The sequence below is a fragment of the Simochromis diagramma genome, unplaced genomic scaffold (assembly GCF_900408965.1).
Source record: "Simochromis diagramma unplaced genomic scaffold, fSimDia1.1 OVJJ01000748.1, whole genome shotgun sequence".
NCBI classification, from domain to species: domain Eukaryota; kingdom Metazoa; phylum Chordata; class Actinopteri; order Cichliformes; family Cichlidae; genus Simochromis; species Simochromis diagramma.
The window spans coordinates 69826-85158 of NW_024387519.1; the positions used below are offsets into that span (position 1 = coordinate 69826).

At 45.5% G+C, this 15333-nt stretch overlaps 1 protein-coding gene and 1 pseudogene across 1 annotated transcript; both read right to left on the reverse strand.

Moving 5' to 3' along the window:
* Positions 1-388: 388 nt before the first annotated feature.
* Positions 389-9743, reverse strand: LOC120725892 (retinal guanylyl cyclase 1-like). The gene is made up of 15 exons (XM_040018972.1): positions 8771-9743; positions 8452-8568; positions 8301-8384; positions 7972-8148; positions 7447-7600; positions 7115-7258; positions 6859-7007; positions 6601-6764; positions 5529-5652; positions 5392-5460; positions 5106-5280; positions 2498-2596; positions 2278-2363; positions 1657-1742; positions 389-1573 (listed from the first exon to the last, which is right to left on the reverse strand). The coding sequence occupies exons 1-15, from the start codon at positions 8951-8953 to the stop codon at positions 1486-1488; spliced, it is 1899 nt and encodes a 632-aa protein (XP_039874906.1). The 5' UTR covers positions 8954-9743; the 3' UTR covers positions 389-1485.
* Positions 9744-12277: 2534 nt separating this feature from the next.
* LOC120725891 lies at positions 12278-13425 on the reverse strand (annotated as a pseudogene).
* Between the last annotated feature and the right edge of the window lie 1908 nt (positions 13426-15333).

A 15333-nucleotide genomic window follows, 5' to 3' on the forward strand; every position in this document is an offset into this window, starting at 1 on the left:
TGGTGAATGGTTTAGTGCAGGTCTGGGAGGAGATCCCTCAGGAGAACATCCGCCACCTCATCAGGAGCATGCCCAGGTGTTGTAGGGAGGTCACACACACACTGCTGAGCCTCATTCTGACATGTTTTAAGGACATTACATCAAAGTTGGATCGGCCTGTGTTTTTCCACTTTCATATTGAGTGTGACTCCAAATCCAGACCTCCATGCTTGATCTAACTACATATTTAATAAGAATATTTCATTCGTTCAGATCTGGGATCTCTTATTTTTGTGTTCCCTTTATTTTTTTGAGCAGTGTAGTTTTGTGAGCTTTAACCTGAGATTCTGGCATTTCTGGCAAAATACATTTATATTTAAAAACTGATTCAGGATTTAATGAATCGATATCACTTTATTCAAGCTAAAATCGATTATCGAAACCCAGGTTAACTGGAGTACAGCTGCTTATGTTTAGCAATCAGAGAGGGTTAGGGGTTATATCAAAAAAAATATTAATACTTTTAAACCAACTTTAATTAAATTAATGTAAAACTGGAATAATCCAGAGAATATCCATTTTTGAATTTAGAAGGTGAAAAGCTTAAAAATTGGAATCAAGAAGAGGAAGCACAAGGAAATGAATTCAAAATGCACAAAACATGAGACGAATGAAAATTGGAAAGGGAATAAATAAACACATTCAGACTGAGAGGGAGGTTTAAAAGGAGTCAGTGGCTCGTTTCAGCCCTCACCTGTCCGCAGACAGCATCTCAGCAGCCGCCCTCTGTCTAATTCAGACAATAGTTGAACTAAATTGTTTCCATTTTTGTTTGTTTTTTCACTCTTCTTAGTATTTTTTTCATTTGTTTTTAAAAAAGTATTATTACTTACACAACAATGGGTGTTTGTGTGTTATCTTTACAGATTATTACGTGAAACTCAGCTGGTAGTGAAGAAAATAGACCTGAACTGCATGTTTGATTGACTTCTTGAGGAAGACGGTGCCTTCAGGAGCATCTGGGAAAATCCATATTTAAGCACTGAGTCTACCTCAGAGTTTAATGGAACATTTACATTTTAAAGAAGCATGAGGAACAGCGACAGCATGCAGCCAGCGTCAGTGCGCAGAACCGATTACTGATCATCACAACATCTGTCACGCATCCACTCTTTAACAGTCATTTACCCAGCATTCATTGGACATGAACAACCCTGATTCTATTTCAAGGTCACTAACACATCACAGTCACCATGGTAACAGTTAGTTTCTATACAACTGTACAAACATCAGACAGTGTGAGGGACAAATTCCACTAGTCAGACAGAAGCGATGTCAGTGACCAATCAAAGAGGACTTCCAGTTATTTCAGGAAGTAGAAATTGGCACCCATGCTGATGATTGGTTTGTGCACTCAGACTTTACAGCCTTCGGGAGGCTGAAGATCTCCAGGGCTCAGATGTCTTTGAGAGGGTCTCATCAGCTGATGACGCTGTGTGTGTGTTGTCACTTCTTCATCTTGTTCTGTCGGTCCAGAAACTTTTGTCGTCTGTCGACTGGAATCTCATCCAGGCTGATTCCATGGTTGCTGGCCCTGACAGAGAGACAGGTGGAGAGCGAGTTTCAGTTTAATGATTACTTTATTGGTAATCGATAATGACCGCTGTGTGTTCTTACCCTCCGGCGAGGTCTGGAGGAACAGGAAGAGGTTTATTAAAATCTTCTCGACCCATCAGCCAGTACGTGTCCTCTGTGCCCTTAACCTGCAACACAAGCATCCAAACATCGACGAGTCCCACCACGGACTGGCATCAGGCTGAGTAACTGTGGACAGGGTGGGATCTGGACCAGACTCTGAACCTGTCAGACTGGACTACAGTAAACCTGAGGGTAATAACCTGACCTCTGAGATAAGGTTTTATAAACCGTCCATTCTCTTTCATCCTCATCAGGGTCGCAGGGGTGGGGCAGGGTACACCCCGGACAGGTCGCCAGCCTGATTCAAGGCTAAGCTTCGTGGTCACACCTATGACCAGTTTAGATTCTCCAATTAACATAACCTCAGTAATTGCATGTCTTTGGACTGTGGGAAGCCACAGTACCCAGGACTCCACACAGAAAGGCCCTGGCAGGTGGTGGGATCGAACTCAAGACCTTCTTTATGTGAAGCAACAGTGCTAATACCCGAGCCAGCGTGCTGCCTTTATCACCATTGTGTGTGTTTTCTAACAGCATCCACAGCTACTGCGTCATGCAATCATATTTGGATTTGCTTCAGGTCTGTTTAGATTGGCATACCTGCGCCTTCCGGGTGTCTATGTGGTATCCCACTTTCAGACTGGTCAGGACTTTGACCGTACTCAGACTGATGTGGATCCTGTAAGCTGCAGACCACAAACACATCGTCACACCGCAACTGAGGAGGAAACTAGTGATTCTGACATAATTTAAATGCAGACAGGAGAGACATCAGGGTGGTCTCTCAGTGATCCAACCACTGATCAAAGATTTTACTTACGTAGCCCAGAGGACTCCATGAGTGAGGCCGTGGTCACCGTGTCTCCAAAGAGACAGTACCTGGGCATCTTCAGTCCAACCACACCTGCTACCACGGGACCTGAAGACAGGAAGGGCCAGACCTTTACCTGGCACTAACACCACTGTCAACCTCAGGAACCATTATTACCATACTTTAATCAGAGATGTAGGGTTACATTCAAACTAGCTGGGAACAAAAATACACTACCAGTCAAAGGTTTGGACACGCCTTCTCATTTAATGGTTTTTCTTTAGTTTTACTACTTTTGACTGTAGATACAAACTCAAGACCTCATATATATGAAGCACGACATATGGAATTATGTAGCAAAGAAAAAATTGATTAACAAGTTTAAATATGACGGGAAAGTTGATTATGTTCAGCTGGATGTAGGATGTAGTTTTCAGTGGGAGAAATGCTTTGTCACTTCTTCAGTCTCAGCTTTCTCCAACCTTATAAACAGTCCATCTGCACAGTAACTGACACCAGCATGAATGAACAATGACCCAGTTGTGTTCTGTACATGTTTATTCCTCAATGCACATCACCAACAGACCCCAGTCAGGAACCAGTCCCATTTTTAAGTTGGCGGGGCAAGATTGCCGATGCCGTGCAGGTGTGTCCACCTGCTCTGCACAGCACCGCAGGCCACGCCCCGCCAAATACCCCCATCGCCCGACTGAGGCTGGGGAGCCACCCGGCTGGCGCGGCCCCCCGTGCGGCGCCTCTGCCTCCAGCAGGCACAGCCCCTCTCGCCCCTCGTCCACCTCTGGCTTATGAGGCTCCTCCACCGCTCCCGGCTGGAACAGCCCTTCCTGGAGCAGCTCCTCTTTCTCCAGTCGGTGTGGACCCTTGCGCCCCTCATCTGCCATCTCCGGTTGGAGCAGCTCCTCCACCGCTCCCGGCAGGAGCAGCCCACATGACAACGTGAATATTAATGATGAAGGAACTGACCTCCCAGCCCAGTGTTCCTTCAGTGGGCTGGTTTCAGTCATTATGCAGATGTATGTTTATAAGGTCGGAAACCTGCAGTCAGCTGAGACTGAAGCCACCTGGATGATGATGATGAAACGTTTCCCTCACTGAGAACGTTCAGATGAACTGAATCAACTCTTTTTGGATTTACTCACCTGGATGACTGAGGGTGCAGCAAAACAACACTGAATATGTTTTATAGTTTAGATTCCTGTAAGTAGCCGCCCTTTGCTTTGTTGACAGCGCTGCAAACCCTTATCCTGCTCTCAGTGAGCTTCATGATGTAGTCACCTGAAATGGTTTCACCTCACAGGTGAGCCTGTCAGGGTTCATTGGTTATAATAATAATGGATTGCATTTATATAGCGCTTTTCAAGGCACCCAAAGTGCTTTACAATCTCACATTCACACACTGGTGGAGGCAGCTACAGTTGTAGCCACAGCTGCCCTGGGGCAGACTGACAGCAGCGAGGCTGCCATATCGCGCCATCGGCCCCTCTGGCCAACACCAGTAGGCGGTAGGGTGAAGTGTCTTGCCCAAGGACACAACGACCAGAACAGAGAGCCCGGGGATCGAACCGGCAACCTTCTGGTTACAGATGCACATCCCAACCCCCAGCACCACGGTCACCCCCAAATTAAGAATGGTTCTTGCATTCTTAATGGTGTTGGGACCATCAGTTGTGTTGTGCAGAAATCAGGTTGGTACACAGCTCATAGACATATTACACAACTGTTACAATTCATATTATGGCAAAAACCAATCAGCTAAATAAAGAGAAACAACAGTCCATCATTACTTCAGTCATGGTTTTCCTCTTTTTAGTGAGCCAAGCCTAAAAAGACCCAGAATTCCCATCAGCAGTGTTGTGTGGGCTGGAGGCCTTATGTGCTTCCATTTAGTCTGCTGCTGCCAATCTCCTTTCAGAACCTAGAGGCTCAGTGAGTGCGCCTCGGAGTAGCCTTGTGGTGATTCTCACTGGGAGGCCCGAGACCCGAACATTGTAAATATTACACTTGGGGCCAGTAGGGTGGATCCCTTCATTAGGATAGAGGGACACACGTCCAGGTTACACAGTAATCAAAGCAAAGTCTGGATATTACGAAGAATCTAAAATATAAAACAAACAACGTGTTTTGAGTTATTTCACACTTTTTGATTTACTACATAATTCGACACGTGTTCATTATTAGTTGATGCCTTCAGCAAGAATCTAAAAAGAAAAACCATTACACTGTTTTGTCCAAAACTGGTACTGTAATCCAGTCTGACTGGTTCAAATATCATTCCCATCCTTGTGGTCTGAGCACCAGCTGCTGATGAGGCAGGACTTGAGCCAGCCCTGAGGTCTCCCAAAACAGTTCTGTCAACAGACACTTCTACTCACTACTCCCGACATTTCTAAATCTTTCAGCAGTTGCCCACAGAAGTCGAGCTTCACTAATCTCATCCACACGTGTCCACACTAAGAGTGACTTACACCTGAGACACATTGAACATACTCTGGATTCTTCAGATGAGGAAAGCTGATAGTATAGTAGTTACACTGATAAATGAACCCTCTCCTGACGTCCTGGTACTAAATGAGCAGATAACGGTGGACAGGTGTACCTGAGTGCAGTCCGATACGGATTTTGACTTTAATCTCGGGCATGTGTTTGATCTTAAAGTTTCCTATCGAGTGCAGGATGTCCAGAGACATGTTGGCCACTTCAGCTGCGTGTCGATTCCCATTCCTGTTGGGAACACCTGAAGCCACCATGTAGGCATCTCCAATAGTTTCCACCTATAACAAAACCAGAACCAAATATCACGTGTCTTTGTTCAGATCATCCAGAAATTAAGAGAAATCTTTACTGTTTAGGTCAGACACGTGTTTTAAATGGAAGTGTGTTACCTTGTACACATCATGGAGAGCAATGATGGCATCAAACATGGTGTAGAGGTCATTCAGCAGGTCGACCACCTACACACACGGGTTTAGTGAAACACTGAAAAATGAAATGCACAAAAACAAGTTCAAACAGTTTGTACCTCGATGGGCTCGCTCAGAGCAGAAATGGTTGTAAATCCAACAATGTCGCTGAAGTAAAGGGTGCAGTCCGAATAATGTTCAGGTTCCACTGGTTTCCCTTTCTTCAGAGCTTGAGCCACAGACCTGGAACAAATGGGAACTCGCAAAGTAAGAATTTCATTGCTTAGTGTAACCATGCAGCAAACAGCCAAACTAGAGGCCAGAAGTTTAACATGGCTCTCCACTGCATCCTTCAAACCCAGGACTCTGCAGGAACCAATAATGGATTCCAGTTTAGCTCCACTTTTAACGCCATCATCATCCTGGTCTGCCAAAGAACAAATCCTCCTGCCTAAATGTACTCCTCTTGCAGGGGGATCATAGACTTGCTGCCTGACAGCGAAACAGCCTGGAAGATAACCAGTGCTAACAGTCCAGGAGACAGGAACCTGATTACCATGCTCAACCTGCTATGTTTTGGCTGAATGGGGATGAATCCAACTACAGTTGAAAGAGTCACTATCTGGTGACCTGGTGTCAGAATCTGCCCCCAGTGGAGTTGAAAACCTTGGCACCAACCATATCAATGATCCTGTCTGATTCCAGTAAGACAGGGCTACCTTTCAGCCTCCCAGCAGCTATCATCTCACAGGTCCTCAGAGAGCTAAATAGGCTCAAATCAAAAGAGCACAACAGAGGACGAACTTCCTGTGATACAGGAACAAGTTAAACTCACCAAAGATCATGTTGGGGCATTCCTCCAAATGCACAATGCAGCTCATCATTCATAACCTGAGGAGTGATTGGTTGCAGCATGCCCTCTCATTAGCACCTGTGCAACTCCACAACCCCGAGGCAGACTAAACCCTCCCAGCATGGCCACTCCTCTCTCGGGAGTTGGCGTCCCATCAGGACCAAAGTCTGCATCATGAGAACCCTTCATTCTTGTCTGCAGCGAACTTCATTAACGAGGCCCAACGACACAGTTCTATTCTCAAGGACTCTTATCCACCCACTCATCAGAGACTCTGACCCCACCTCCAGTTCACATTACTGCTAATTATTACTAGTAATTTACTGTTTTAGTCTTACTTTGGCAGGAGCTGCCCCACCAGCTTATCTGTCTTGGTTCTCTCAATCTCCAATTCATCCGTTCGTTCTCGGATCAGATCCTCCAGGTTCGAGCTGTACTGCTCCAACATCCGCAGCATGGAGTCGATGATGTTGGCCCTCCTGCCTCTACTGATACCTCGAAACTGCAAACAGATTGTCGAAGGAGTCGAGATGAAATCAGAAAATAACCCCGAGCCTGTAGAAGGCAGCAGGTGGCAGCAGTGAGACTCGGCTCACCTGTTTGAAAATGTCATCAAAGCTCGGCCTCTTACTCGGGTCTTCATTCCAACATTCATTCATCAGCGTGAGACACTCGGTAGGAGCTTCATCGACCGAAACGATCGGCCTGCAGAGAGGAGGAGGCTGCTTCAGACGCTCCACGATCTCTGGGAGACAGACAGGTGGTAAGAGACAGACAGGTGGTAAGAGACAAACAGGTGATAAGAGACAGGCGGTTTATAAGAGACACAGCTGATCAGACATCCTCCCTCACCATGAGCCGGCATGTCCATCATGGCATATGGCAGTGTGCGGGAGATCACTTCCTGTATGATGATGGAGAAGCTGAAGACATCTCCAGCAAACGAACCTCCTGAGACCGGATTCCTCAAAAGCTCCGGAGCTGTCCACAGCATGTCTGAGAGACGGGAAGAGAAACACAGCTGCAGTTTTTATTGGAACAGGTTTGTGTTGTGTTGTGCTCATGATTAGGGTTAATGTTAGGGTTAGGATGTCTTAATATGCCCTCTGACATAAACACACGTGTAAGCAGAGATACAGCGTCTCAGATAAACTTCAAACATCTGAGCATGCTCATGTTTCTACCGTGAGGATCCTCAGGAATGCTGATCCCCTGGGATGTCAGGATCATAGGAAGTCCATAATCTGTTATTTTCAGAACAAAGCGACCATCAACTAAACAGTTTGTTGACTTCAGACGGCCATGAGTCAAACCTCGCAGATGAAGGTACTTCATGCCCTGAAACAAACACAAATATCAGTAACCTGATCGGTCTGATCAGAAATGAAACAGTCTTCAAAGATATCATAGATAAAGTCGAATAGAGCTGCATAATTAATTGACTTAGAAGTTGAGTCGTGAAACCTGAGCTTTATCAGACTAGTTCATAGATCCTTCATTAGGACAGCAGTGTTTTATCATGGCACTATTAATAATAAGAGAGTACTAGTGTGAGTAATGCTCACAGCACCAGTTGTTGTATAAGTAGCAGCATTGTACAAACAGCGATTATCTAATAAACTCTATCAACATCAATTAAAACAAAAAAGTTCATCCCCCAACCACCACTATTCACAGCAAATATAAGTGAAGACCAGGTTCAGCAGTACCTTGATGAGGTCCATGAGCAGTGAGGATTTAAACATCCAGTCCAGCCTCACGTTGCCGTCAGCCAGCAGGTCTGCCAGACTTCCTCGGGGGCAGTGTTCCACCACCAGGGCGAAGATCCCCGAGTCCACAAACAGACCCAGGCACAGGTTTAGGTTCTCGTGTCGCATCTCCCGCAACTGAACACCAGGCAGAAAATACTCTTAATACTGCAATACTGTTAATCTGTTTCACGTACAGATGGTAGCGCCATACAACAGAACAGAAAACACGGAAACAAATAGAATCTGTGTCCGTTGTGTTTCTATTGTAGATTTTCTGCTCATCATACCTGGCTGAACATATTCTGGGTGGTTTGATTGGCTTCTGTTGGTGTTTTTCCAGTACTGAACTTCTTCAGCCAAACCCAGTCACCCTGAAAACAGCACAGCCAATCAGGGAATGTGACAGGACAGGCAGGCTCACACAGGTGCAGGTAATACCTCCAGTATCCCGATGTTGGAGCTCTCGGGTGTTGTGAGGATATAACTTCGAGCGAGCGATCGCAATGGAGTTTTAATTTCCAAAAGACTCTTCATGATGGACTCATCGTTGAGTTTCTATGGAAACAACAACAATCTGACCAAAGGTAGCTCACTGATCAACTTATTGATCAGCCCATTGATCAGCTCATCGATCAGCTCAACATGCCTCGCTGTTAGTACTCCCGCTGCTCCCAGTTTTCTACAGAACTACAGATGCACCAGTACCAGCAATGGTACCAGATTGAACAGTAGTTACCACCAGTAAACATTCTCTGACCTTCCTGCTGACTTGAGTATCGATGAAGACGATGTCGTCCAGAGTAAGGATCATTTTGGTTGCTGTCACTGCTCCCTTAGTACTCCTGTCCAGAGTCACGTGAGAAAAGAAAGGTGCACAGTTCTGCAGCACTGTACATATGAACAGCCCCAATTCAAACAATATAAAATATGCACATATCATGAAAACAAAAGTAGTGTTATATATTTACAGTGTGGGTCATTGCACTTAAATTAAGTGTTACACAGTGGTGATGGTCGATTGTGTATGGAGGGAAGTCCTTGGACTGGGGGGTGAAACGATGTCGTCAGTGAGTTCAGGGTGGTTATGGCTTTTTTGTTTGTTTGTTTGTTTTAACTAAGCAGCAGAAATCCAAGAAGCTTGGAAAGAAAAACTTCTGGACTTCTTCAAGTTTCTTAAAGAGGCTCTGTCTGAGAAACCTTCCTTAACTCTAAGACTGTATAGTGGAGAGTCCCGGGTATTTAAGCCCTAGTGGGAGTGGCCTCTTAAAAGGGTCACTGGCCCACTCTTGATCATGGCCTCATTACATGAGCCAAGGTGGGTGTGAGTCATTATAAGCAGAGGTTTTGGGTGAACCCACTGTGAGACCTTAAGGCGCCTGGGAAGCATCAGAGACGGGATTACAGATGGCCGACAGTTGGTGTGATAAGCCCCGCCCTCTGTTCAAAGATGGTCATTCACAGTGGACATAGATGGCTTCTTTCACTCCTCTTTCAAATCATCCATCTTCTCTCTATTACAGTAAACTTTAATGTTGAGATTTCGATTCTCCTCAATGTGCACAGTCCAGAAACAGCAAACTGTTAGGTGGCATACACGTGTCTGCACCAGTGGCGAGGTGCTGCCAAGAGTCATACTTTCTACTTCCTCCATGTAAAGGTTGGCTACGTCTGCTAAAAATGACCCTCATACCTCGTAGTGATGGGATTTCCAGCTCTTTTTAGAGAGCCGGCTCTTTCGGCTCCCAACCGGCTTCGACAGGTTGTTTTGTTGCTTTAATTAAATTATTATTAACAACAATATAAAAATTATGCACAAAAGAAATTACTAATGTAAATAAAAGTGGTTTTATTTATGTTTATATATAAATATATGCGGTGGCCCCTACAGACAAAACACGTACAAACTCCAAACACATTTCTAGCATGAACTGAACTTCCAAAGCAGAGCTACTAGATCACTTAAATTACACAATTGAAAGCATGAAAGCATGTGTGTATTGTTTGTGTATTTTACACAGCACTCATATATATTCAAATAATTTAAACAAATGTTCATTTACCTGTTACTACCACACACAAAATCCGGTCGTGGTAATTCTTTGCTTGTGTAGCCACCAGGTAACAAAAGCTCAACACTGCCCCCTAGCATCCTGGAGCACTTCTGTTGTGTTTTGTAACGTGTTTGGAGTTCGTACGGGCTTGTCTGTAGGGGCCACCGTAAATATACTTTTATTTGTTCACATAAAATGTAATAAATAAATCATATAATACAAAAACCAACTAGTCACAGTTCAACTTTTAACTATTTAAATTTTCAGCTTTTTCCTTTTACAAATTTAAAGTGAAACAACACAAAACACTGCAAACCACAACACAATTAAATACAAATTAAAATATGAAAACAAAAAGAAGATGCACATTCTGTCATATGGACCTGCATGAATAACTTTCTGAATCCTTTATCATCCACAACTGAAACATAGTTGTGGATGATTACTATACCTTCTAATGTGACGTTGTTGTCCTGCTCTCTCTCTCTCCCTCCCGCTCTGTTCCTGTGCTACTGAGTGTAACTACTGCCCCTCCCCCCTCTGCCCAGCAAAGGCTCACGTGCAGGCGAGAGAGAGAGGGTGAGAGAAAGAAAAAAAATCCCACGGCTCCCAATAAGGAGCTTCAAATAGTTGGCTCTAAGAGCCGTTTTGTTCACGACTGACAACATCACTAATACCTCGGCTCATGTGATGAGTCACATGATGAATAATGGGTCAACGACCCTCTCCAGGGACAGCTCCCACTAGGGCTTAAAACCTCGGTCATTCCACCATTTGGTGTTAGAGCTCAAGAAGCTTGCGTCTTCACGAAACTTAAAGAAGTCGAGACGCTTTTCTTTCCAAGCTTCTTAGACTACCATGACCGGGATGACTGAGACCAGACTGAAAGCAGACTACGCACCAGGTACGTTAGAGAGGAGTGTGTGAGATTAAGCCTGTGTGTTAACCTGTTTCCAAAGAAAAGGCCTCCAAGCAGAGTGCAGAACACAGGAAGAGGAAGAGCACAGTTACAGCGCCCATACCTGCAGGGAGTGGAGAGGGTTCCACATTTACTAGCCATGCCAGACAGCAACCTTTTGGTCAACGTGAACACTAAATCACGACACATACGAAACTACAGGTGTAATTAAGACCTCATTTGAACTGAAGCACAAAGCTCCCACCCTCTCTGTGGGTCAGTAACACACCTCCACTGCAGGCCTCATCTGGATTAAACCAACAGAAGCTGGCGGAGGGGGGTTTTCCTCCCGGGAAAGACAAGGAACGGCTCAGCGGTCTCAGACCTCCGGTCGTCCCGTCGGTGTGCGTCGGAGAGAGTGAGTGTGTTGGGACGAGGCGGTCGCCATCCGCTGTCCAACACTACGTAGCTGGCCTGCAGCACGCCCCTCAGTACCTCCATACAACACCTGAAGGGAAGAAGACAGGAGCTGATGTACCATTGAAGTTTAAGGTGAGGACATGATGAAAATGATGATGATGCAAAACAAAAAAGATCAAATCAAATTCTGTGGTTCAGAAATGATTAATTTATTAACTTTATTCTAAATGTCTGTGAAGTTTCTTAGTCATCCAGGTCATCATGGTCTAAGGAGCTTGGAAAGAAAAAGCGTCTGTGGGAGTGTCCCTTAAGAGGGTTGTTGACCCATTATTGATCCTCTCAAACTCCAGGCCTACGAGGTCCTGCAGGTTTGAGCTACTCACCCTGGGTCATCGGGGTCAATGATTAGTTCTGTTACCTCTTTGCCTCTGGAGAACTTCAGAGTCAAAGGTTCTGGTCCATGTGTGTCGAGTTTCAGGTAAACTTCAGTGTTGAGGTTTCTATTCTTCTCAGTGTGCACTGAAAATCTTTCCAAGCTCCTTAGAGAACTTTATGCAAACACTTAACGACGGGATAGACGTGATTATGTTGTATTAAGTGGTGAAAAACAATTATTAAAACTCTTGTGTTTGTGGACACAGAGACTCAATTAGTCTGTCTAACTTAATCAGAACGAACTGTTCCCAGATCAGAGTCATCTGACACTAGAAGGTCAGAGTAACTCTTCACTGCCACAAAACAAAACTTGAGTTTTAGGTCATAGTTTTAAAAACCGTAAAGTGCGCCTTGTTGTAGTTTTTGCCTCTCTCCCTCTGAGTGTCACGAGTCTATCTGATCTGGAGGAGAAGTCTTTTATCTCAGCTTTGATACTGAAAGCAGCAACTCCAGTTAGTACTCAGCTAGCGAGTGCTGAAATCTGTGTGACCTGATTGAAACCCTGAAAATCAAAGCCTCCATCTGATTTCATGAGCTGATTGCCCGTCACCCAGTGTCCACTCCCCGCCTGACGGCGCTCTTCCACTGCCTTTGCCACGAAGTAGACCATGTTGAAAATAGTCCCAAACAAAGGAGACACCTGCAGAGACAGGACAACACTTTGTCACATTAGATTCTCTCGTTTACTGGGGACGCACACATTGTTTACACGTTATTTACTTGTTTACCTCTGAATCCATCAGAACATTAAAGCCCGTGTTTGTTGTTTGTTGTTTGTTTACCTCTGTGGCGGAGACACCCGAGTGAATCTCTCGGCTCGTTTGAGCCTCGCGGAAAGCTTCATAGAAACTCTGGTCGGATGCCATGGTAACAGTCAGGACGGCACTATAGGCGTGACGTAGCTGCGTGCTATTGGTCAGCTGGTTGAAGACTGTGTGCTGATTGGATAAAACAGAGAGGGAGGGAACCAATCAGAACTCGGCCTTTAGTTAAACACAGTGGGGTGGTGTATGGGTGGTAAATAAGAAAAGTTTGCTTGTGCTTGTTTTCTTTTTGAGATCGGAGAAAATGGAATAAAACCTCCTTGAGAACTTGTTGGTCGTTACCTGATAGGGCATCGCGTACAGCAGGGCGTCGTAGGGAATGAACACGTAACCATTAGAAACCATCCCCATCTCCAGGGCGGTCAGCAGTAGCTCCCTCTGATCCTCTCCACCAATCAGGACAGAGCTCATGCACATGATGACCACTGAAGGTGAAATAAAAAGTTCTCTGATCTGATGTGTTCAGTTCAGGGATGGCAGCTTAACGATCATCTCTTAGCTCTGACCTTTGACCTTGTCGGCTTCTCTGATTTCGTTCAGCGCCTCCCGAGCCCGCCTTTGTTGCCTGGTTCCATGGTAACCACCGGCCCAATCGGCAAACCCATAGCCCGGAGCGCAGAGGCCACTTCCTGTCCCGTGCTCTCCCAAAGGTCGGTGGCAGCTACACAAAAAAGGAGAAGGGATGGAGAAAGGAAACACTGATAAACAATTAAGACAACAAAGACGATCACAATATAAACAAACCGCCGGGGGATGCATATGTTTACGCAAATGTGGGTAAAAGCTGTCAGCCAGACCTCATGCAGGTTCACAAAAGGAACAGTGTGAGGAACAGTGAGAGGAACAGTGTGAGGAACGCTGTGAGGAACAGTGAGGAACAGTGTGAGGAACAGTGTGAGGAACAGTGAGAGAACAGTGAGAGGAACAGTGTGAGGAACATGTGAGGAACAGTGAGAGGAACAGTGAGGAACAGTGTGAGGAACAGTGAGAGGAACAGTGTGAGGAACAGTGTGAGGAACAGTGTGAGGAACAGTGAGAGGAACAGTGTGAGGAACAGTGAGAGGAACAGTGTGAGGAACACTGTGAGGAACAGTGTGAGGAACAGTGTGAGGAACAGTGAGAGGAACAGTGTGAGGAACAGTGGAGGAACAGTGTGAGGAACAGTGTGAGAGGAACAGTGAGAGGAACAGTGAGAGGAACAGTGTGAGGAAAGTGAGAGGAACATGTGAGGAACAGTGAGGAACAGTGAGAGGAACAGTGTGAGGAACAGTGAGAGGAACAGTGAGAGGAACAGTGTGAGGAACAGTGAGAGGAACAGTGTGAGGAACAGTGAGAGGAACAGTGTGAGAAACGCTGTGAGGAACAGTGAGAGGAACAGTGTGAGGAACAGTGAGAGGAACAGTGAGAGGAACAGTGTGAGGAACACTGTGAGGAACAGTGTGAGGAACAGTGTGAGGAACAGTGAGAGGAACAGTGAGAGGAACAGTGTGAGGAACACTGTGAGGAACAGTGAGAGGAACGCTGTGAGGAACGCTGTGAGGAACAGTGAGAGGAACAGTGTGAGGAACAGTGTGAGGAACAGTGAGAGGAACAGTGAGAGGAACAGTGTGAGGAACGCTGTGAGGAACAATGAGAGGAACAGTGTGAGGAACAGTGTGAGGAACAGTGAGAGGAACAGTGTGAGGAACAGTGAGAGGAACAGTGTGAGGAACAGTGTGAGGAACAGTGTGAGGAACAGTGAGAGGAACAGTGTGAGGAACACTGTGAGGAACAGTGAGAGGAAAAGTGTGAGGAACAGTGAGAGGAACAGTGTGAGGAACAGTGTTCCTCTCACTGGAACACTGAGAGGTTCCAGTGAGAGGAACAGTGTGAGGAACGCTGTGAGGAACAATGAGAGGAACAGTGTGAGGAACAGTGTGAGGAACAGTGTGAGGAACAGTGTGAGGAACGCTGTGAGGAACAGTGTGAGGAACAGTGTGAGGAACGCTGTGAGGAACAGTGTGAGGAACGCTGTCTCGTTTCATACTGCACATGGTTGCAATGACAATAAAGCCACTTGACCTGACATTGCTCTGGTTTTTACTCTCACAGAGAAGACGAGATGATCACAGCCGTCTGGACCTAGATTAATCGAATGAGTGCCCCCTGACGTCAAGGTTTCGTGTGGATTATTTAGTTGATGGTTGGTTTGAAACGATGACGAACCAAAGATTGTGGAGATCATCTGAGCTTTTAAGAAGCTGTCCTTAATACGTTGGAATCAGACAAGCAGGACAATTGAGGTCCTCTTGGATGGGTCCATAAAGAGAAGGGCTCTGTCAATGATGTCTCCTTTCCTTTCAGAATGGTGAAATCAGACTTGGAGGATCAGAAGGTCAGTGGATCTGTTGAACCTCCAGCTGTCTCTGTCTATCTCGTACTTTACTTTGGCAGAGAGAATTTCATGTCAGCAAGAAGTGTCCTTGGTGAAAGAGTCCTGGTGAACATGTCGATATGTTAAACTGGGTCTAGCTCTCACTTCTATCTCCATTCAGAAGCTCATAAGTAACAATGGTTAAGTTAAAGCCCTCACAGAAAACACCTCCACTGTGTGATGTCCCAATGAACCACTGCAGTTATAGTCCGATGGGCAGTAAAAGTCGAACCACCAAAATCAAACAAAGGGGGCCTAATATGTGAGTGTAACAGTCTA

Bases quoted from the DNA above. Each gene is read 5' to 3' on its own strand.
- LOC120725892 (XM_040018972.1), bottom strand. From the start codon at position 8,953: ATGATATGTGCATATTTTATATTGTTTGAATTGGGGCTGTTCATATGT. The intron at 7,008-7,114 runs GTGAGGGAGGAT...TCTGTCTCCCAG, and splicing joins GATGGACATGCCGGCTCATG to AGATCGTGGAGCGTCTGAAG. The intron at 2,364-2,497 runs GTAAGTAAAATC...TGTGGTCTGCAG, and splicing joins CATGGAGTCCTCTGGGCTAC to CTTACAGGATCCACATCAGT.